The following is a 24,739-nucleotide window of genomic DNA, read 5'->3' as shown; positions in this document are numbered from 1 at the left end:
TCACCAAGATAAAAGAAGAGAAGACTCAAATAAATAACATTAGAAATGAAAGAGGAGAAATTACAATGGATACCGCAGAAATACAAAGGATTATAAGAGAATATATGAAAAACTATATGTCCACAAACTGAATAACCTAGAAGAAATGGATATTTAGACTCATACAACCTGCCAAAACTGAATCAGGAAGAAATAGAGAATCTGAATAGACCAATAACAAGTAAAGAGATTGAAATGGTAATCAAAAACCTCCCAAAAAATGAAAGTCCAGGACCAGATGGCTTCTCAGGAGAATTCTACTGAACATTCAAAGAAGATTTAATACTTATCCTCCTAAACTATTCCAAAAAATTGAAGAAGACAGAATGCTTCCTCAGTCATTGTATGAGGCCAACATTACCATGATACCAAAACCATACAAGGACAAAACAAAGAAGGAAAATTATGGGCCAATATTGTTAATGAACATAGATGCAAAAATCCTCAACAAAATACTGGCAAACTGAATATATCAATACAAAAACATCATACACCATAATCAAGTGGGATTTATTCCAGGGACGCAGGGATGGTTCAGCATCTGCAAATCAATCAACGTGATACCCCACTTTAAAAATGGAGAATACAAATCACGTGATCATCTCAATAAATGCAGAGAAAGCATTTGACAAGATCCAACATTCAGTTACGATAAAAATTCTTTATGAAATGGGTATAGAAGGAAAGTACCTCAACATAATAAAGGCCATATATGACAAACCCACAACCAACATCATACTCAATGGTGAAAAACTGAAAGCCATCCCTCTGAGAAAAGGAACAAGACATGAGTGCCCACTCCTACCACTCTTATTCAACATAGTACTGGAGGTTTTGGCCAGAGAAATTAGGCAAGAAGAAGAAGAAAAAGGAATCCAAATTGTAAAGGAAAAATGAAACTCTCACTGTTTGCAGATCACATGATTCTATATATAGAAAAACCTAAAGAATCCATCAGAAAACTATTAGAAATAATTAACAACTACAGCAAAATTGAAGGGTACAAAATCAACTTACAAAAATCAGTTGCATTTCTATACACTAACAACAAACTAGCAGAAAGAGAACTCAAGAATATAATCCCATTTACAATCATAACAAAAAAAATAAAATATCTGGGAATAAATTTAACCAAAGAAGTGAAAGATCTATACACTGAAAATGGTAAGAAATTATTGAAAGAAATTGAAGAAGACATAAAGAAATGGAAAGATATTCCATGCTCATGGATTGTAAGAAAAAACATAGTTAAAATGTCCATACTATTTAAAGCAATCTACAGGTTCAGTGCAATCCCAATCAGAATCCTAATAACATTATTCAAGGAAATAGAACAAAGAATTCTAAAACTTATATGGGACAGCAAAAGACCTCGAATAGCCAAAGCAATCCTGAGAAAAAAGAACAAAGCTGAAGGCATCACAATACTTGACTTCAAAATATACTACAAAGCTATAGTAATCAACACAGCATGGTACAGGTACAAAAACAGACACATAGATCAATGGAACAAAATTGAAAGTCCAGAAATAAATCCACACATCTTTGGACAGTTAATCTTTGACAAAGGAGCAAGAACATACAATGGAGAAAGGAAAGTCTCTTCAATAAATGGTGCTAGGGGGCTAGCCTGTTGGCTCAGTGATTAAGTTTGCTTGCATGTTCTGGTTCGGTGACCCGGGGTTCACCAGTTCAAATCCTGGGTGTGGACCTATTCATCGCTTGTCAAGCCATGCAGTGGCAGGCATCCAACATATAAAGTAGAAGAAGATAGTCACAGATGTTAGCTCAGGGCCAATCTTCCTCAGCAAAAAAAGAGGAGGATTTGTGGCAGATGTTAGCTCAGGGCTAATCTTCCTCAAAAAAAAAAAAAAACTGATAAAAAAATAAAATAAATGGTGCTGAGAAAACTGGACAGCCACATGCAAAAGAATGAAAATAGACCATTATCTGACACCATACACAAAAATTAACTCAAAATGGATTAAAGACTTGAATGTTAAGACCTGAAACTGTAAAACTTCTAGAAGAAAATATAGGCAGTACACTCTTTGACATTAGTCTTAGAAGCTACTTTTCGAATACCATGTCTACTTGGATAAGGGAAACAAATGAAAAAATAAACAAGTGGGACTTCATCAGACTAAAGAGCTTCTGCAAGGCAGAGCAAAACAAAAAGACAACCCACCATCTTGGAGAAAGTATTTGCAATCATATTTCCTACAAGGGGTTAATCTCCCAAATATATAAAGAACTCACACAACTCAAGAACAAAAAAACAAACAACCTGATTGAAAAATGGACAGAGGATATGAACAGACATTTTTCCAAAGAATATATGCAGATGGTCAATAGCCCCATGAAAGGATGTTCAACATCACTAATAATTAAGAACATGCAAATCAAAACTACAAGGAGATATCAATTTACACCCATTAGAATGGCTGTCATTACCAAGACAAAAAGTAACAAATGTTGGAGAAGATCGGGAGAAAAGGGAACCTTCATTCACTGCTAGTGGGAATGGAAACTGGTGCAGCCTCTATGGAAAACAGTATGGAGATTTCTCAAAAAATTAAAAATAGAAATACCATATGACCCAGCTATCCCACTCCTGGGCATTTGTCCAAAGAACTAAAAATCAACAATTCAAAGAGATTTCAGCATTATTCACAATAGCCAAGACGTGGAAGAAACCCAAATGCCCTTCAACTGATAAATGGATAAAGAAGATGTGGTAGATATATACACAATGGAATACTACTTAGCCATAAAAAGACAAAATTGTCCCATTTGCAACAACATGGATGGACCTTGAGGGTATTATGTTAAGCAAAATAAGCCAGACAGAGGAAGACAAACACCACACGATTTCACTCATATGTGGAATATAAACAAACACATGGACAAAGAGAACAGACTAGTGGTTACCAGAGGGGAAGGGGGTTGGTGGTTGGCTTAAGGGGTAAAGCAGCACATATGGTGACTGACAAATAATAATGTACAACTGAAATTTCACAATGTTATAAACTATTATACCTCCATAAAAAAAAGACAGAATCATCCCTTTTGCAACAACATGAATGAATCTTGAGGGTATGATGTTAAGCAAAATAAGCCAGACAGAGAAAGGCAGATACTGTGTGATTTCACTCATATGTGGAAGATAAACAAATACATTAAAAAAGAGAAGAGATTAGTGGTTACCAGAGGAAAGGGGGTTGGGGGGGTGGGCGAAAGGGATAAAGGGGCACTTATGTAAGATAAAAATTAGACTACTGGTGGTGAGCATGATGAAGTCTTTACAGAAATGGATAAATAATAATGTAATGATTTCATTAAAATAATTGAAAAAAAGAAAAACAATAGGGACAATCAATAAAAGGAAAAGTTGGTTCTTTGAAAAGTTCAACAAAATTGACAAATCTTTAGATACATGGACTAAGAAAAAAAAGGAGAGAACACTTGAATTACTAAAGTCAGAAATTAAATTGGGGACATTACTACTAATTCTGCAGAAAATACCAGCAAACCAAGTTGAACAGCACATTAAAAGGATTATAGGGGCCAGCCCCATGGCTGAATGGTTACATTTGTGCACTCTGCTTCAGTGGCCCAGAGTTTTGCCAGTTTGGGTCCTGGGCATGGACCTACTACTGCTCATCAGGCCATGCTGAGGCAGCATCCCACTTAACAGAACCAGAAGGACCTACAGCTAGAACATACAACTATGTACTGGGGATCTTTGGGGAGAAGAAGGGAAAAGAAGAAGAAGAAGAAGAAGATTGGCAACAGATCTTAGTTCAGGTGCCAATCTTAAAAAAAAAAAGAATTATAGACCATGACCAAGTGGGATTTATTCTTCAAATGCAAGGATGCTTCAACATATGACTCTGTCAGTTTCATACACCAAACCAACAGAATGAAGAAGAAAACCCCGTATGATCATCTCACTTGATGCAAAAAACGTATTTGACAAAATTCAATACTCTTTCATGAAAAAATCACTCAACAAACTAGGAATAGATGGAAACTACCTCAACATGATAAAAGACACTATCCACAGCGTAAAAAGGCAACCCACAGGATGGGAGAAAATATTTTCAAATCATATATCTGATAAGGGATTAATATCCAGAATATATAGAAAACTCCTAAAACTCAACAACAAAAAAACCTGTTTCAAAAATGGGCAAAGCAGGGCTGGCCCCATCGTGTAATGGTTAAGTTTGGCATGCTCTGCTTCGGCAGCCCAGCTTTGCGGGTTCAGATCCCAGGTGCAGACCTATGCCACTTGTCAACCATGCTGTGGTGGTGACCCACATATAAAGTGAAAGAAGAATGGCTCAGGGCTAATATTCCTCAGCAAAAAAAAAAAATGGGCAAAGGATTTGAATAGACATTCCTCCAAAGTTCTACAAATGGCTGATAAGCACATGAAAAAATGCTCAACATCATTAATCATTAGGGAAATGCAAACCCAAACTACAATGAGATACCACTTCGTACTATTAGGATGGCCTCTATCCAAAAAACAAAACAGGGACCAGCCCTGTGGCTGAGTGGTTAAGTTCATGGGCTCCATTTCAGCAGCCTGGGGTTTGCTGGTTCGGTTCCTGGGCACAGACCCGTGCACCACTCATCAAGCAATGCTGTGGAGGCATCCCACCTAGAACTAGAATGACCTACAACTAGGATATACAACTATGTGCTGGGGCTTTGAGAAGGGGAAAAAAAGGAAGATTTGCATTAGCACAGGGCCAATCTTCCTCAAAAAGTAAAAATAAAACAAGTGTTGGCAAAGATGCAGACAAATTGGAACCCGTGTGTACTTTTGGTGAGAATGTAGAACGGTACAGTCACTGGGGAAACTAGTGGTTCCTCAAAAAATTAAAAATAGAATTATGATATGACCCAGCAATTCTACTTCTGGGTATATACCCAAAGTATGGAAGGCAGAGTCTCAAAGAGATATTTGTACACCCAAGTTCATCACAGCATTATTGACAATAGCTAAAATGTGGAAGCAACCCAAGTATTCATCAATGGATGAATGGATAAGTAAAATGTGGTATATACATAGGCTGGATTATTATTTAGCCTTAAAAAGGAAGGAAATTCTGACATATATTACAACATGGATGAAATCTGAGGATATTATGCTAAATGAAATAAGCCAGTCACAAAAAGACACCGTGTGATTCCACTTTTATGAGGTGCCCAGAATAGTCAACTACATAAGGACAGAAAGTATTCTTGTGGTTGCCAGGGGAAGGGGAGAACGGCGAGTTATTATTTAATGTGTAGAGAGTTTCAATTTTAGAAGATGAAAAGTGTTATGGAGATAGATGGTGGTGATGTTTGCATGAAAATATGAATGTATTTAATACCACTGAACTGTACACTTAAACATGAATTAGGATAGTAAATTTTATGTAATGTGTGTTTTACCACAATTTTAAAAAGACATAAGAAAGGATTTTCTGCCATTTCTTATGATAATTTAGATAAAATGGACAATTTCTTAGAAAAATAAAAATGGGAAAAATCTAAAGAAATGGAAGGAGAACCTACAGAGTAAAAGAGATTTAAGAGACATTAACTAAGCACAATGTGTAGACGTTATTTGTATCCTGATTCAAATAAACAAAAGAAAATGATGTTGAGAGACACGAGGTTGAACAAAAGGAAAGGCATACCATGTTCTTATAAAGGAATGCTCAACATTATAAAGATGTCATTTTCCCTAAGCTTGTCTATAAATTTAATGTGAACTCTATAAATCTGCCAACATTTTTTAAATTAGACTCTTACAGAAAAAACTTTTTAAGGTAAGTATAATCAGGAATTTCTGAAAAGGAGGTTAGTGAGGGGTTATTAGTCCTTCATGATAGTAAAATGTAATATAAAATCACAATAAAACAATGTGGTACTTGGGCATGCATAGACTTACAGATCATTGGGACAGACTAGAAGGTCCAAATATAGTCACCAGTACTTCTAATAAGTTAGCATAGTGATTGAGATGACATTTCACATCAGTAGGGAAAAGATAGACTATGTAATCAATGATGTGAGGACATGTAGGTAGCTATCTGGAAAAAAATGTAACTAACATCTCAAAATTATACCAAAATAAATTCTATATGGATAAAATATGTGTACAAAATTAACCATGTAAGTACCATAAGAATTCATGGAATTAAATAATCAGAGTAGTGAAGACTTTCTAAGTATTTCACAAATGCAGAAGCCACAGAATAAAAAAAATTAATACATTTTACATAAGTAACTATAGAAGATGAGTCACAAACTAGGGCATAATTTGCAATTCATTTCTACACAAAAGGCAAATTTCCCTTTAAAGAACTCCTGTATATCAATAAGAAAAATACTAAGACTCTAACGGATGAATGTACAAAACGTAGGAAAGAGATATGAAAATTCCACAGAAAAGAAACTATAACTGGTCCTTAAATGTATGGAAAAATGTTCAACCTCACTTTAATAAGATAAATAAAATTATGCTGAGATGCCATTTTCATGATTACAAAGATCACAGAGTTTGATAACATACCATGTAGGTAAGTATGTTATCAAATTGTATTATCTTTGCCAGAAATGGTGAAGGTGAATCTAAGTGTACAGGAAACAAGGATTGAGAAACAAATTAAACAGCATAAGAAAAAAAAAACAAGACAAATCCAGAGGATGAGACAGTCTATATAACAACTGGCCTGATGATTTTAACAAATCAGTGTCATAGAAAAAAAAGCATATGGGAGGAGGGACTGTTCTAAATGGAAAAGAAACATAAGAAACATAACAACTGAATGCAACATGTGGTCTTTGATTGGATCCTAGTTTGAACAAACCAGCTACAAAATAAATTTTGGGATAATTGAGAAATGTTCAGTGTAGACTTGGCATTAGATGAATTAAGGAATTATATATAATGCTATTATCACAACTTGCTAGATGTGATAAAAGTATTGTGAGTTTGGAGGAAAATGCCATATTTGGGGTTTGTATACTTTAGTATTTAGGGGTAAAATGTCATGATGTCTGTAATTTACTTGAAAGTGTTTCAGCAAATAAGAATAGATGAAGTAAATATGATGTTAACTTTTGTTAAATCTAGGTGATGGTTATATGGATATTCATCGTACTATCTCTCTACTTTTTTGTGTATTTGAAATTTTCATAATAAATTTTAAGCACATACGCAGAGTAATGTTGCAGGGAAAAACCTGCTGCATACCTTGCGTGCTCTGTAAATGACTCCAAGGTCTGCTAAGCCCTATGCTAGGCAATGTGCAAAGATCTAGAAGGTGTTTTTCAAACTGCAGATTGTGACTTTAGTCATTCCTAAAACTGAGGAAGATCATGACCAGTAATTTTTTATACATAAAATAGAATAGAAAATATGTAAGGGTTTTAAGCTAGTAAGGATGAATACTATATGAAACTTTGTTCTAATTATATGTATCAGTTACTTTTATACAAATATGTGTACGTGATTATGATGTAAAATACATTGTTGATAACTTGCATGCAAAAGTTTCAATAGATCACTGAGGTGCTCCAGTATTTTGTATCAGAGTCACCAAAATTGATACCTTCTTGGGTTTCAAATTCATTTCTCTTAAATTTCTTTAACAGTGCTTTGCTTGGTTTTCTGATAGATGAGCGAGGCACGTTCTCATTTGTTTGTTCTGATTCTTTCAGTAACCGTGACTGAGGTTTTACCAAAGGAAAAGAAACAGAGAGATGAGAAGACCTCAATTCTCGGGCAAGCCGTGGTGGACCTTCTTCCTTTACTGGAAGGTCAGATGTGTGATTTGCTCGAAAGCAGAAATAGAAAAGCTCACAAAATTTAGCTCCAGAGAAGTGCAAAACTCAGCCTCAATGAATTTGAGGAATTTGATGAAAAGATGAGCACATTTATCTCTGCTTAACCCTTCCTTTGGCTTGACTTGGCCTTCTTTTCGCAGGGGAGAGTTCATTTGAAACAGTGGTCCCATTGCACCCTGTGCCGGGCTCGCCTTTAGAACCTCTTCGATCAGGTGTTAAGGTAATCAGAGTTTTAACCCTTAACACTGCAGCCTGCCATTCAGTCTAACAAGTCTGTCTGCTATTAAGGTTCAATTCAGTTGAGTCCATTCGTCAGGCGCCTTCTTTTCACAGGCACACATAGTGCTAGGTTCTGGGAAACAAAGATAAATAAGGCAGAATCCTACTTTAGGAGTCCATAATCTACATATTATGGATTAAAATCCAGTGTGATTAAATGGTGGGGTGGGGCACATAGTAGGTATTGGTTACTTTGCCCAGGAGTAGATGTAGGAAAGGCTTAACCATGGAAATGTCTCTTGAGCTGTGTCCTGCTGGATTAAATTCAATAGTATATGAATGTACCTAACACAATTTCAGGCATGGTAGCCTGCTTCTGGTAGTTGGAGGAGGGGAAGTATGAATTGGTAGGCTCTGTCACTGTTTGTTTTCTGGGCTGTTTCCCAATTCTTCTGGGGATCAGGAGCTTCTTGGGGCACTGCTTTGCCACTCTGGTGCAAGTGCACTCACTCTCAGCAGATACCACAGCTGCCTTCTGTTTTGCACAAGTAAAGGAGAGAGGAAGGCCCAACTGACCCAGCTATTCCAAATGCTGTTCCCTAGTTAACCATCGCTGTAGGCCCCTTCCTGCTTCTTGTTAATCCTGAGCTTGGAGCTGCCACAATCCATTATTTTAGGATGTGGTTGGTTTCTTCTAGTTTTTTTTTTTTTTTTTGTAGGTCTGATTTAATTTGCTTCCTATCTTTCAAAGATTCCTAAAAATATATAGTCCAGTGATGGCATTTCTTGTTTTCTAGGGCCATTATAGCATTATCTTTTTATTGGATATAAATATATCATTTAATATCTTTCTGTCATTCCATGTAATTTGCTCTGGAAAGAGCTATATATTTGAGCTCAGTCTGCCTTCCTTGGTCCAGTCTGCTAGCCTATGTATTGTTGATTTTCCTTAGATACCTATAGAAGAAAAGTTAGTCAAATGGATCTCATGATCTTTGCTCTTAATATTCCTCCTCAGTCCTCATGATTAGTCCTCATGATCTTTGCTCATAATATTCTTGTACTTACTTATTTTACGTACTCAAGGAAAAAATATATGACAATTAATGTCCATTTGCTTGAGAGTTCTCACTAATTTTATATTTAAGCAAGTACACTGGTTTATTCTCAAAACTCAGAGACTAAAATGACATAAACCTGTACTTGGAAAGGAGATTCCAATTCATCTTCCAGTATTCCCTGTCTTGATGGAGTAATATAAGTTAGAAACCTTACGGACATTTTCCTTATCCTCTCAGAGACATATTGACCAGAGGTGTCACATTCTTCAATGCTTCTCTTTCTCAAAACCTTTTCTCCCTTTTGTGTTCTATTTCCTGCTTATTGACTGTACTTTCTCAGGTTCCCGAACCAGATCTCTTTCCTTTGCCTGTCCCTTAAGTATGAAGCTTCTAACCTTGGCTAACTTTCTTTGTCTGTGTTCATACTCGTGGTGACGGGAGGTAGGGAGGTATGGTGGGGGAAGGGGGTTGGGGATCATCCATGATTTTGACAGTTACCAGTATGTTGAAGACTTCTAATTCAACAGCTCCTGCCCAAACTCCTCTCCTGAATTCCGGAATGTCAAATGTCAATGTCAGCATTCCAAAACTGAACTCAGCATCCTCCCTCAAACCTATTCTTCCTTTTATCTTAGTTATTTTCACTAATGGCATCACACCTCTGTGAGATCATAGGACATACATAGAACCTACGTTACATCCATGACTGCTCCCTCAGACCCTAACTGCAACTAATACCTAAATCTGCCTTTCACCCAATCCAGCCTTTTCTATCTTCTAAGTGCCTTTGGGCTGTCTCTTCTTAGCTTCATTCCTATTCTTTATTGCCTTATAATCTCACCTGGAACCTTACAAGTAGCTTTGTAACTCCCCTTGCCTCCTTCCAGTTCAGCCTTCCCATTGCTTGCAGAGTGACTTAAAAGTAAATATGATCACCTCTCTTCCCTTATTTAGTACTGTGTGGTTCCTAGATTCACCACTGCTTACATCCTAAAGTCCAGATCCTTTAGCAGGCACACAACAACTTTTATGATAGCAGCCTGTCCCTTGTCCAAGCTCATCTCTCAGGACTGCCTCCTTGTGCATTGTGTTCTAAAATACCTGAACTGAATATACCGTGCTATTTCAATCCCCTTTTACATAAACTCTTCTTTTCGTCTAGAATTATTTTCTCTTTTCTTTCTCTGCTTATCCAGATTGCAAACTCCTATTTATCTTGTAAAAGTCAATTCAGATGTCACCATCTCTTATTCCTCCTCACCCCGGTAATTAGTTATTCACTTCCTCTTGGGTGCCCCTTGACTAGGGCATTTTGTACAAATCTCTATTATAGCATTTATCATAAATAGTGGAATTATAATATGAATTCCATGATGAAAGGGGCCATGTCATCTTCATCTTTATAGTCCTGGTGCTGTAGTAAGGTGCCTAGCATATAATTAGCAATCAATACACATTGTAAACCTACTTTTTCAATGTATCCTGTGTGACAATGTCTATAGATTTGTCTATATCTCTATATATGGGTATATATGTATATATTTGAAAAAGCATTTTCAAATTTCTATTGGAGACATAATTTGGGAATTTCTCATTAGTAGGATACTTAATTCTTTAACAATAATGTTAATTATTCTTATTAATGTTGATTCCTAAGAAATAAAATGAAAATGAACAAATTCTTTTTTTCTCTCTAATTAAAAAAACACTAGCTGTCTTGACTACTCTACTTGGATACATTGCTAACATCAAAGCTTTTGCAGCTCTTCTAAAAAATTTGTTTCTAGAGCTTGTTCATGCTGTCAAAAATATTTTCTCGCCTTTGCAAAATAGAAATATATTGAGGAATATGATTTTCAAATATTTAATAACAAACCTAAAAGTTTTTTTAAAAAATCACATTTAAATTACAAAAATAATAATAAAATATAGGCTAGCAAAAAGGCACCCCAATCTCACTCACTCACTTGTAACTACTATTAACATTTCAGTATAGAACCCTCCAATTCCTCTCCTGTTTGTGTTTGTAAACATACTTGACCTCAGTATGTTAGAGGGGAAGGGCTCTAGCTTAGGGGTAAAGTTTTCTTCTTGGCTTTGTCTCTAACATGTGGGACCTAAAGAAAGTTATTTGAATCTCCTGTATGGAAATAATTAAACTTGACTTTTTTTTTTTTTTTTTTTTTTTTTTGCTGAAGAAGATCTGCCCTGAGCTAACATCTGTGCCAGTCTTCCTCTATTTTGTATGTGGGTCATTGCCATAGCATAGCTGCCAACAAGTGGTGTAGGTCCACACCTGGGAATCAAACCTGGGCCACCAAAGCAGAGCATGCCAAAGTTAACCACTAGGCCATGTGGCTGACCCTAAACTTGACTTTCTTACCTTGAACAGTCATGTGAGATTAAAATGAGATAATGCAAAAAAAGGGAGGCCTCTGGCATTTCCAAAATGCTGTATAATTTTGTTCTTTTCCAGCAATGCAGTCTTGAAGTTAAAGTATTTGTGTCGGAACCCTTATTGACCCCAGCCCAGATCTCAGGAGGCAGTCTACTGAAAGTCACATTGGAGGCTGCCTACTCTGTGCCTGAATCCTTCATTCCGATAGGGCCCCTGCAGAACTACATGGTTGGTCTGCAAGTTCCATCTGTTGGAGAGGTAAAGCGCCACAGCCAGATATTTATACGGATTTAGACACTCATATGGCCATCTCTTCCTTACCTGCTAAGATTTCATTCAAAGCAAGCTTTATTAATGGCTGAGATTTATTTTAGGTTTAAAAAAATAAAGTTTACTTCTGTTTTATATATAGATGTTTATATTTATAGTTTATATATTATATATAATATACATTACATATAATTTATATCAATAAATGCATATTTATGGTGGAAAACGTAAAACATTTTAAACTTAACAATTTTTTAATGTATTTCTGCACAGATTACTTTTATGCACATATTTTATCGATTTTGTATAGTGTACTTTATTATATAAAACTTTATCTTAATTCCAGGTTTTTTTCTTAGTTCAAATTTCTATAGAATGATTGTATATGGGTCTTTTGAGCCTCTTGATAGAGATTTCCAAATTGCCATTTTACATTTTCGGTGTAGAACCCTCCAATTCCTCTTTGCCACTTTATATTCTCACCACAGTGCACCAGGGTTCTAATTTCTCCATACCCTCGCCAACACTTATTTTCTGTTTTTTGTTGTTTTTTGATAATAGCCATCCTAATATATGTGAAGTGGCATCTCCTTGTGTTTTTGATTTGCATTTCCTTGAAGACTAATGATGTTGAGTATCTTTTCATGTGCTTATTGGCCACTTGTACATCTTCTTTAGGGAAATGTCTATTCAACTCCTTTGCCCATTTTCCCATCAGGTGGTGTGTTTTTTTTGTTGTTGAATTTTAGGAGTTCTCTTTATATTCTAGCTATTAATCTCTTATCAGATATGTGATTTGCAAATATTTTCTGCAGTTCCATGGGTTGCCTTTTTTTACTGTGTTAGTGTCTTTTGATGCACAAAATTTTTAATTATGATCAAGTCTAATTTGCCAATTTTACTTTTGTGTTGTGTGTCTTTGGTGTCATAACCAAGAAATCACTGCCAAATCCAATGTCATGAGGCTTTCCGCCTGTATTTTCTTCTAAGAGTTTTATGGTTTTAGCTTTTACATTTAGGTCTTTGATCCATTTTGAGTTAATTTTTGTGTATGGTGTCAGATAAGTGTCCAACTTCATTCTTTTGCATGTGGATAACTAATTTTCTCAGCACTCTTTGTTGAAAACACTGTTCTGTCCCCATTGAATGGTCTTGAAACGCTTAATTTTGACAATTTTTGCCAGCATTCTTGTTGTTTTTATGGAGGAACAGATTTTTAGAAGTCCTTACTATGCCAATCCAGAAACGCCCCTCCTTCATGAAAGGTTTTAAACTTAACCCACAGAACTAGAATAGGTGAGTTATAGGGTATACCAATTTTAAATTTTACTAGAGACTGCAAAATTGCTTTCCATAGTTGTACCAGTTTACATTTCCAGCAACTAAGTGTAAGAATACCATTCCCTTCACAATATTGTCAATACTTGATATTTTCAGACTTTGACTTTCCAATCTATGGTTTAAAATGGTATCTTATTGTTTTAATGTGTATTTCATTTATTATTAATTATATCTAGCTTGTTTTTATTCAATTGTTGGATTTTCTAATTTCTTTTTCTATAAATTGCCTATTTATATCTTAACCAATTTTCTATTGCAAGTATATTTTATATAAATTATAGATATGAAATTGCCTATATTTTTAGCTCTTTGTCAGATTTGAGTTTGTTTTTTAAAAGGTACATCATGACTCTCAAATAAATATAAAATGACAAAAAGGGTTTAAACCAGTTCAAAGGAGAATCTGAAGAAATGACCCATTGTCTGTTCGACAGTACCCAGCATTTCATTGAAAAGACACTTCTGTAGTCTTTTTTGTCCATTTCAAAGTCTTTTACAGAATTTTCTGATGTATGGTGTTTACTTCTGTAGAAGGACTATCCCATTTTGTTTAAGAATGGAACTCTGAAGCTTGGAGGGGAAAGAGAACCTGTTCCCCGGCCCAAAAAATGGCCTATTGCCAACATTCTGGCTCCAGGAGCTAATAACATTCCTGATGCATTCATCGTCGGTGGGCCCTATGAGGAAGAAGAAGGGGAACTCAACCACCCTGAGGTGAGAGAATTATGCAGTTTTTGTGATAAACTCAGTGTACTGACATATGACAAAACATTTTGTGGATCACTGTGATTTATATACATCCATCACCTATTAAAATAAAACAATTACATGTCAAAATAAAAGTTATCTAATTCTGATTAAAATGTTCTCCTGATGTCTTAAGTCCAGCAAACAACATAATTGATTTAATTCAAATTTACTCTTTATTTTGTTTTAAAGGTAATAATACAGTCACAGGTCAAAAGAAAAAATTAAGAGATATGCAGTTAAAGTCTCCCTCCTACTCCATGTCTCTTCCTCCTAATTCCTTCCCAGGTTATCATCCTAGTAGTCACCTTTGTTATAATTTCTTGTGTTTCCTTCCAGCTACTTTTTTATGCATATAAAAACAAATATATATAGTCAAAGGGAGACTCAGAAACAAAAACATTTAGAAAAGTAAAGTTTTCTTGCAAATAATGCAAGGGAGTCAGATTTCAGAAAGACTGGCCCACATACATAGCGTAGTAAAAGTCAGGAATAAAATTGTTTTTCTTTAGGGAGTCCAGATTTATAGGCAATATTCAAAGTCTTGTTATTTTCAGAACTAGAACACGTCAGGAAGATACTGCTATTTTTGCCTTATCTCAGGGTATAAAGTTTTATTTATTTTTAACTGAGTGTATAAAGTGCTTAATCATATTGGAAGCAGGGAAAAATATCAGTTTTTGCTTCATATATACACACAAATATATACATACACATATTCTTTCCCTATCATGTTTTACACAAATGGTGGCATACTCACACACACTGTTCTGCAACTTGATTTTTTTGCTTTATGCTATATCTTAGAGATTTTCCCACATCACTGCATAAAGAGTATTCTCATTCTTTTTCTTTATTTACCTGCACTTGCTGTATGATATGACATTGTATGGACCTACTTTAATTTAATTAACCAGTCTCCTATTTTTAGGTTGTTGAAATTCTTCTTTTTTTTTTTCTCCTTCCCTCCTCCTTCCCCTTTTCCTTCTTTCTTTCTTTCCCTCCTCCCTTTTCCCTTCTCTCTCCCCTTCACTCCCTCCCTCCCTCCTTTCTTCCTTTCTTTCTAACATGTTTTATTACAACTTATATTTGTCAAGAGTATAGAAAATGCTATAAACACATTTGCAAATGTTTCTTGAATGAGCTGATAGTCATTAGTGGAAACATTTGATCACATAGTTTGTAAAACAAGGATGGTTGAATTCTTTCAGTATCTGACTCTAGAGATTTTAAGTAATAGAGATAAGGGTAGCAATATTTGAAAAACATTGCGCAGTGTCTTTCTCATCATTGAGATTAGTGAAAATTTATACTGTTCTTAGATTTATATTTTCATTTAGATCAGATATTTTATTTCAGGTAAAAGATTTTATTTCATATTTTAAAAAACTATAGTTGTGTGTGTGTGTGTGTGTGTGTGTGTTTGGTGAGGAAGATTGGCTCTGAGCTAACATCCGTTGCTAATCTTCTTCTTTTTGCTTGAGGAAGATTGTCCCTGAGCTAATGTCTGTGCTAGTCTTCCTCTATTTTTTATGTGGGATGCCGCCACGGCATGGCTTGATGAGCAGTGTACATGTCCGTAGTGTACATGTAGGGATCAGAACCTGTGAAGCCCGGACTGCCAAAGAGGGATGCACACACTTAACCACTATACCACGGAGCCAGCCCCTAAAACAACATTTTTTAAAACAATAACAATGGCCAAGCCCTAACCCAGATCAATTACATGAGAATTTACTTTTAAAATAGTACTAATGCCCTTCTTTTTTGAAGCACTCAGATAATTCTAATATGCATCCAGGGTTGAAAATCACTCATTGAGGTTATGTGAGTAAATATTTGGCAGTTAGTACTGGATTGATGGTAAGGATAATGTAAGTAATTTATCCTATGTACTTTATTAATAGTAAAGTACCCTAAAATTTAAGATGGTGGTAGTATTTACAATAGTAGTTCTACTTATAGTAGTAGTAATAAAAGTATTGTGATCAAATCCATTAAAAATGCCCTACAGATTAAGCAGGATAAAGCCATGGCACACTGAGAGAACAACAGTCTCTATCTTATTATTTTATAGGACAGAGAATTTAGGAACCAAGCAGAGTGCATAAAGAAAAGAATTATTTGGGACTTGGAAAGCCGCTGCTACCTTGATCCTCCTGCAGTGGTCAGGTAGGAAAAGAAAGGGAATGTGTTTAACCAACAAAGACTGTAGGTGGGAGGAAATGTTACTTTTGTTAATTTTATCCATGTTTGAGTTAAGGTAATCTGAGACTCTCTACCACCACATCTGCTAGTAACGGAGGCTTCTAGTGATGGTAGCTTAACCAAGGTGGGTTCTTATTTTTCTTTCATATAAAAGAAGTCCAGAGCTGGTGTGTATGGTGGCTACACAATGTTATCAAGTATCAAGGCTCAATCTTTCTTTTTGCTCTACTTTCTTTAACATGTGTCTTCCATCCACAAGGTTGTCTCATGGGCCAGGATGGCTATTGAAGTTCCAGCCTGCACATTCACATATTCCTGGTGGAAAGTTGGAAGAGGGCAGTGTTTATGGATTAAAAAAAGGACACATGCTGGCTGTCTTAGCCCCTCTTTTTTTTTTTCTTTTTTTCTCTGAAAACATCTTTATTCTACCCACATACTTAATTGATATTTGGGTTAGCTATAGATTCATAGATTGGGACCCATACTCCCTCCGAAGTTGTTTTTTTTTTTAAATTTGAGTTCATAATAGTTTACATCATTGCAAAATTTTAGTTGTATATTATTTCTTGTCTGTCACCACTTAAGTGCTCCCCTTCACCTCCCTTCCCCTGGTAACCACTGAACTGATTTCTTTGTCAATGTGTTTGTTTATATTCCACATATGAGTGAAATCATCTGGTGTTTATCTTTCTCAGTCTGACTTATTTTACTTAGCATAATTCCCTCCAGGTCTTTCCATGTTGTTGCAAATGGGATGATTTTGTCTTTTTATGGCTAATTAGTATTCCATTGTGTATATATATATATATATATATATATATATATATATATATATACCACATCTTCTTTATCCAATCATCAGTTAATGGATCCTTGGATTGTTTCCATGTCTTGGCTATTGTGAATAGTGCTGTAATGAACATAGGCGTGCATATGTTACTTTGGATTGTTGATTTCAAGTTGTTTGGGTAGATACCCAATAGTGGGATAGCTCGGTCATATGGTAGTTCTATTTTTAGTTTTTTGAGGCATCTCCATACTGTTTCCCATAGTGGCTGCACCAGTTTGCATTCCTACCAGCAGTGTATGAGGGTTCCCTTTTGTCCACACCCTCTCCAACATTTGTTATTTTTAGTCTTAGTGATTATAGCCATTTTAACAGGTGTAAGGTGGTATCTTAGTGTAGTTGTGATTTGCATTTCCCTGATGATTAGTGATGTTGAACATCTTTTCATGTGTTTATTGGCCATCTGTATATGTTCTTTGGAAAAATGTCTGTTCATATCCTCTGCCCATATTTTGATTGGGCTGTTTGTTTTTTTGTTGTTCGGTTGTGTGAGTTCCTTATATATTATGGAGATTAACCCCTTACCAGATATATGATTTGCAAATATTTTCTCCCAGTTGGTGGGTTGTCTTTTTGTTTTAATCCTAGTTTCTTTTGCCTTGCAGAAGCTCTTTAATCTGATGAACTCCTACTTGTTTATTTTTTCTTTTGTTCCCTTGTCTGGGAAGACATGGTATTCGAAAAGATCCTTGTAAGCTTGATGTCAAAGAGTGTACTACCTATATTATCTTCCAGAAGTTTTATGGTTTCAGGACTTATCTTCAAGTCATTGATCCATTTTGAGTTTATTTTTGTGTATGGCGTGAGATAATGGTCTACTTTCACTCTTTTTGCATGTGGCTTTTCAGTTTTCCCAACACCATTTATTGAAGAGACTCTTTTCTCCTTTGTACGTTCGTGGCACCTTTGTCGAAGATTAGCTGTCCGTAGATGTGTGGTTTTATTCCAAAATCTGTGTCATATCTGAGTCTAGTTCTTAGGTAGCTTTGTCTCTTGAGATTGTTTTTTTCCTTGCCTTTTAGCATTCCTAGTAATTTATCATTGAAAGCTGGACATTATGTATTGGGTAATAAGAAATGAGGTAGTTCAGTTTTTTAGTGTGAGGTTTTATCTTAATCTGGTTGGGAGCTGGGCTGAGTTTAATGTTTGCTCTAGCTATAGATGCTAGAAGCTTCAGTTTCCTTTTTTCACTCCTCCCTAGTTGTCTTTGGGTTTTGCTAGGAACTCTTTCTGAAATAGGGTTTCTATTCTGCAGCCTCTCAGTTATAATCCATCCACTCTTATTGTACTGGAACCCTATTGATGTGTTAGTAAGGTATTGTGGAGGGGAAGTATTATATAATCCTGTGATTAAATCTCAGTATTTTAGTGAGTTTGAGTCCCTGGGGCTGTGACCTTCAGAAGTGTTTACTAGCCTTTTTTCCTTCCTCTCCTTATGTGAGACAGGAACGCTAGACAAGACTGGAGTTGTCTAATTGTCCTTTCCCTGGGTCACATAAGGCTCTGGTAAAGTACTTTACCTTAAAGGATGGGCCTTTGCTATGGAGAACACTCTGGGCATTTTTCAGAATGGTTACTTTTCCCTTCTTCCTGCCTAAGTGGATTTTTCTCCTATATTCACCATGAAAGTCTGATAGAGCCCCTTGATTTAAAACTCAAGAAAGTATGGGGACCCCTAATACAAGGCCCCCAGGAACTTTTAACTCTCTGGCTAGTTCACATTCAGCTTCCAGCAGTTTGTCAAAATTACCATTAAAGTGTTTCTTCCGGTTACTGGCTCCAGTGATTTCTGCTGCCTGTAAGCTAATCTCAGTCGTGATTCTCTGTATGTGCCTGTCTCTCCATATTTCAGGGTGGCAATTTGCCCTATGAAATTAATTCTTACATGGATCTAAGGAAAGTCATTGATTTTCAGTTTCATCAGCTTTTTCTTGTTATGAGGACAGGAGTCACAACTCCTAAGTTCTTTACATATGGGAGCTGATAATGGAAGTCCTACTCTATTTTCACAGTAGAAATAAATATATTTTATACTATTTTATAGTCTGATTATTTCTTTAGAATAAATCACTAGAAGTGGAATTTCTGGGTCAAAGATTATGAACATTTTAAGGCTTTTGATTCATATTGCCAAATTGCTCTTAAAATTTTACAATTTGCCTCTGTTAGCAGTACACTAGATTTATTTTGGGAATTTTATAGATTTGAGAAAGTTTAAAAAACCCATCTTCCTAATACAAATTTTTATATATATGTATTCCATTACTTTTTAAAAGAGAGGAATACTTCCCTTTAACTTAGATTATACTAACCCCATTTTTGGATATAATGCTAATAGGCTGACTCTTGATTTGTAGTTTTCAGAAGCGAATTGCTGATTGCCGATTTTGGCCTGTAGAGATCACGAGAGTTCCTCTGATTATTGCACCCAAAGGGAAAGCTGCCAAATTTGATAAGGTAGATTTGTTCACTTAAAAATATTTATGTGAGAAATGCTGGATCAGACCCAACTTGTCATTCTGCTTCTAATTCTGATACCAAAGGAAAATGTAAACTGATGTTGCTGCTCTCTAGGGTGACCAACTCATCCTGATTTGCTAAATAGTTTCCTGGTTTTAGCACTGAAAGTCTCATGTCCCAGGAAACTCCCTTGTCCCTCGCGAATTAGGATGACTGGTCACCCTTGCTCCCTATTGTTCACTAAAAATTATTTAGCCTTTATTTCCAGATATCCTATTTCCATTTAACCCTTCATTACAGTTTTACTGTAGGTAAAACTGTACAAAATAGCCATTTTTATAGGTCATAGAAGTTAAATATTGGTAATATGGTTCAACCTAATACATCTTTCTGAATTTCTTTTAGACTTACCTACTTGAAATGTTTTAGCCTGCTAATTAGAGCAACAGGGTTCATAGATGTGCTGCTCTTCTGAAAACATACAGCTTTGATGAGCCTAGAACATGTTCTCTATTGTTTTACTTGTGTGTGTCTGGTCTTCTCTGCTTTTTTTTAAACTCCCTGAGGGTGAGGACCCTATAGCAGACTGCTTTGTATCCTCCACAGTACCTAGCATGATTCATGGCATAGAGCAGATACTTAACAAGTACCTAAGTTGTTTTATTGATTTTTAAAATAGGCTTTTTTTGCATAATAAAAATAGTACTATGGTGTAACCACTTCTCCCTTTGCAATATATAATATGCATTGGCTAACTTTCCTTATGTTTCTAAACAGAAGTGTTATCACATGAGCATAGGACTTTTTAATCTAATTTCTAATTATTATAATAGGTGAAATCAAAGAGATTACTTTTAATTTTGTAGGAGTTAAATGTATTTTCTTTTACTAAATTGATTTTTTCTTATAAAAGTTTTCTATGAGACACCATACAGCTATTAAAAATAATGTGAATGGGGCCTGCCCAGTGGTCCAGTGGTTAAGTGTGCATGTTCCACTTCAGTGGCCCAGGGTTCGCCAGTTCAGATCCCAGGTGTGGACATGGCACCGCTTGGCAAGCCATGCTGTGGTAGCCATCCCACATATAAAGTAGAGGAAGATGGGCATGGTTGTTAGCTCAGGGCCAGTCTTCCTCAGCAAAAAGAGGAGGATTGGCAGTGGATGTTAGCTCAGGGCTAGACTTCCTAAAAAAAAAAAAAACTGATGTTAAGGGGCTGGCCTGGTGGTGTAGTGGTTAAGTTCATGTGCTCCACTTCGGCAGCCTGGGGTTCACAGGTTTGGATCATGGGCACGGACGTAGCACTACTCATCAAGCCATGCTGTGGCAGCATCCCACATAAAATACAGGAAGATTGACACAGATATTAGCTCAGCTACAATCTTCCTCACACACACACACACACACACACACACACACATAAAATGATGGTAAGATATATTTATTGACATAGTCTTTTTCTTTGTAATGGGAGTTCAGATGAGATTAGGGATAGCAAGTACATGATGACAGACTGTCATTCACCCTCCTTCATCCATGGCAGATAGTACCAGTCAATCAAAGCACTCTTTCCTTCTGAACCCAGATAAGACATAGACTCTTTCTCAACATAGTACTCTAAAACACCTCCACCAATTGATTAGAATTTAGGCATAAGTTAAAACCTGTTTGTCATCACTGGTCCAGATGACTTGGAAGGCCCCTCTCATTCATACAAATCTGTGAACTAAAGCTAAAAGTTACAGCTTCTGATTTCTTTTAAGTTTTTGTTGTTGTTATTATTATTGTTTTTTTACAAAGCTTCACTTTTTCCTAAGAAGCAACATGATGAAATTGATTTTTTATTTGAATATATATAATCAATTAATTTGAGTATGTGTTGATTCAGCTACTGCCTTTACTATTCATTAACACTGTTTATGTGCATTATCTCAATGATCATGGTATGATTAAACCCATTTTGAAAATAAAGAAAAGGAGACCCAAAATGTCTTTGTAACTGGCCCACAGTCAACTGGTTAAGTAGTATAGCTAGTTCCTAAAACCTGGTCTTTGAACTGCTACATTGCTCTATAGCACTAACAGCTCTCTGGTTTTATTCCCTTAGACTGATGATGAAAGTCAACTTTCATTTCATGGTGTGGCTTATGTTAATATGGTCCCATTGCTGTATCCAGGTGTGAAGAGGATTCGGGGAGCTTTTCATGTTTACCCTTACATAGACAGTTCAGTCTATGAAAAGGTAAAAAGAAATTGTTTAGAAGACATAATCCTAATTTATCCTTTATATATGTGTTTACTTACATCTTTAGCATACACATGTTTGCAATTGATATTTGGAACCAGTTGATACACTTGGATGTTAAATATAGAGCCTTGCAGGCATTCTGCTATTGAGCCTTAAAAACCTCAGAATAATAAAAAGCCAAAAACTAGAAACAACCCAAATTCCCAACAGGTTAACAGAAAAACAAATTGTGTGGTATGTCTATACAATAGAATAATGCTCAGCAATCAAAAGGAATGAACTATTGATATATGCAACATGGATGAATCTCAAATGCATAATGCCACATGAAAGAAGCCAGACAAAAGAGAGTACATACTGTATGATTCCATTTAAATATAATTCTAGGAAAGTAATCTATAGGGACAGAAAGCAGATGAGTGGTTGCTTGGGAACAGGAGAAAAGAAGGGATGGATTACAAAAGAATGTGAGGAAAGTATTAGGGATGATGGAAATGTTGCTTATCTTGATTGTGGTGATGGTTTCACATGTGTATAAATATGTCAAAATTGATCAAATTATATACTTTAAATATGTAATTTCTTATATTTCAATTTTACCTCAATAAAGTTGGATACAATATCTTTAGGATAATGAAAGAAGTCTTTTGTTTTAATTACGCAAAAACTGGGGGGAGGGCAAAAGGAGGGATTAGGCATATATGTGTGATGATGGATTATAATTAGTTTTGGGTAATGAACATGATGTAATCTACACAGAAATTGAAATATATTACTATGTACATCTGAAAGCTATATAGTGTTATAATCCAATGTTAATGCAATAAAAAATAAAAATTAAAAAAAGTTTTTCTAAAAGTATGTGAAAACTTAAATCCATATGCCGATTAATGAGCTACAATACGGTTCTTTCAATTTTCAGGTGTTAAAATCATCAATGTATCTATCTATCTATAGAGAGAATATATACATATATGTATATATTCAAGCAAAAAGTCAATTTATCATATTGCTTCTTAGGAGAAAGTAAAGCTTTATAAAACACAATAATAGTAAGAAGAAAAAAAAATATGACTATTTTGTCATCATCAGGACAGCTATTTTTCAAAAAGACCCCTCATCTATTTGCAAACCAGTTGAGTAGTAAACTCTTTCTATATAAGTGTCCTTTGAATCAGAAATTGCACTTATAAGGATTTATCTTAAGGAAACAATTTAATAGCATCAAAACTGCCATATTTGTGAAAACTTTTTGGGATCTATAATAGCAAAAAACTAAAAATAAGGTTAAATGTCTAATAATAGAGACAGACTTAGTAAATTATTGTAAAGAATACTGATGGAATATGCATCCATTAAAAAAGATAATTATTAATGCTCTGTAGATAGTTAAATGGCAAAAAGAATGCAAAAATCTTACATATAGTATAGATCAAAATAAATTTCAAATGAGTTTATTAAAATAAGTTAAATGTGAAGACCATAAAAAACAGAAGTGGCTATTAATTAAATATATGAATTAAAAGAAGACTTCCTAGTCTTGAAAGAAATAAAAGATATAAAAGATTTAGATTACAGGGGGCCAGCCCTGTGGTGCAGCAGTTAAGTTTGCGTGTCCCACTTTGGTGGCCCGGGGTTTGCCAGTTTGGATCCCAGGTGCGGACCTATGCACCGCTTGTCAAGCCATGCTGTGGCAGGTGTCCCACATATAAAGTAGAGGAAGATGGGCATAGATGTTAGCTCAGGGCCAGTCTTCCTCAGCAAAAAGAGGAGGATTGGCAGCAGATGTTAGCTTATCAAAAAATGGAAATCATCTCTATATGAAAGAAACCATCATAAACAAAATTACCATGTAACTGAAAAAGTGGGGAAAATATTTGAATACATATCAGAAAGATGGCTACCGTTCCTAAAATATAAAGCACTTCATCAAATCAATAGGAAAAATACATGTTTTTTTTTAATGGGCAAAGTACATGAAGTATCAGTTTGCAAAAGAAGAAATGCCAATGGCCAATAAATATAAGAAGAAACATTTGGCCTTATTTATAGTCAAAGAAATTCAAATTTAAATAACAATAAAATATTTTATTTTACCTGTAAAATCAGACAATTCTTTAAAATATGATAATACCCACTGGTGGCAAAGATAGGTAAAACAACTTTCATTCACTGCCAGTAGAAGCATAAATTAGTACCAAGTGTCTGCAAAAAAATTTTCTGTCAGTATGTATTAAGAAGCTTAAAATACTTATATCCTTTCCCATAGTACTCCTACTTCTAGGAATCTATTTTAAGGAAATAAGTAGAATAGTATCCAAACTTTACTGCATGAAAATATTCTGGTGAATCTGAGGGAAACAGTATATTGTAATTGAAAGGTTATGGGCTTTGATGTCAGGCAGCCTCTAGTTTGAATTCTGGAGCTGCCATTTACTGACTGAGTGACTTTGGCCAAGTGACTAAATTTCTCTTTAGTTTGTCAGTAAAATGGAGACAGTGCTTGTTTCCCAGAATTGTTTTACATATTGAATGAGATAAAATATGTAAAGCACTAGGGATATAGTTGGCACACAGACATTTTTACCATTACTTTTTTTATACTCATATGATAGGAGCGATTTCTTTGTGTGTACATTAAAAATTATCCTGATGCAAAATTTAAAAACATGAGAGGATGCATGTGATAGTCTGTTAAGTGAAAAATCAGGATTTAAAATTATATTCAATATGATCTCAACTTTTAAAAAAATATATAATCATAATTTTTAAAATATATAGGAAATATTGGAGAGGAAATATTTCTGGCTATGTCTGAATGATGAGGTTGTCAAATTTTCTCCCCCTAATCAGCTATAAAGCTGGACAAATCGACAAAAAGCCATTTCAGCGCTCTGGAAATTGACCAAAGGCATCAACAAAATTAGAAGTATTAGTGCATGAAAAACTATGGAGTTTGAGGCATTCTTGCCTAGGGCTGCTCCTGAACCACTCCTCATCCCCCACTCCATTCCTTTAGCTTCATCAGAGCAGTGATTCTACTAGGGCA

At 35.3% G+C, this 24,739-nt stretch overlaps 1 protein-coding gene across 19 annotated transcripts in view; it reads left to right on the top strand.

The window, feature by feature from the left end:
* The window catches only part of CFAP70 (cilia and flagella associated protein 70), a 134,876-nt gene that overhangs the window by 30,603 nt on the left and 79,534 nt on the right, over positions 1 to 24,739 (top strand). For 11 of the 19 annotated variants that reach the window (XR_011524276.1, XM_070566033.1, XM_070565998.1 and 8 more), the window contains 7 exons: positions 7,768 to 7,866; positions 8,034 to 8,113; positions 11,650 to 11,829; positions 13,714 to 13,896; positions 16,007 to 16,101; positions 19,342 to 19,441; positions 21,550 to 21,684. Coding sequence is in view for 18 of the 19 variants with exons in the window: in XM_070565998.1 (XP_070422099.1) it covers positions 7,768 to 7,866; positions 8,034 to 8,113; positions 11,650 to 11,829; positions 13,714 to 13,896; positions 16,007 to 16,101; positions 19,342 to 19,441; positions 21,550 to 21,684 (872 nt within the window). In the remaining variant the exon portion in view is untranslated. The remainder of the gene's footprint in view (positions 1 to 7,767; positions 7,867 to 8,033; positions 8,114 to 11,649; positions 11,830 to 13,713; positions 13,897 to 16,006; positions 16,102 to 19,341; positions 19,442 to 21,549; positions 21,685 to 24,739) is intronic. The other 8 variants (XM_070566025.1, XM_070566020.1, XM_070566022.1 and 5 more) reach the window with 4 other exon arrangements.

This window comes from Equus przewalskii, chromosome 1, assembly GCF_037783145.1.
Source record: "Equus przewalskii isolate Varuska chromosome 1, EquPr2, whole genome shotgun sequence".
Taxonomy (NCBI): Eukaryota; Metazoa; Chordata; class Mammalia; order Perissodactyla; family Equidae; genus Equus; species Equus przewalskii.
This window is presented reverse-complemented; position numbering and strand designations above follow the sequence as displayed.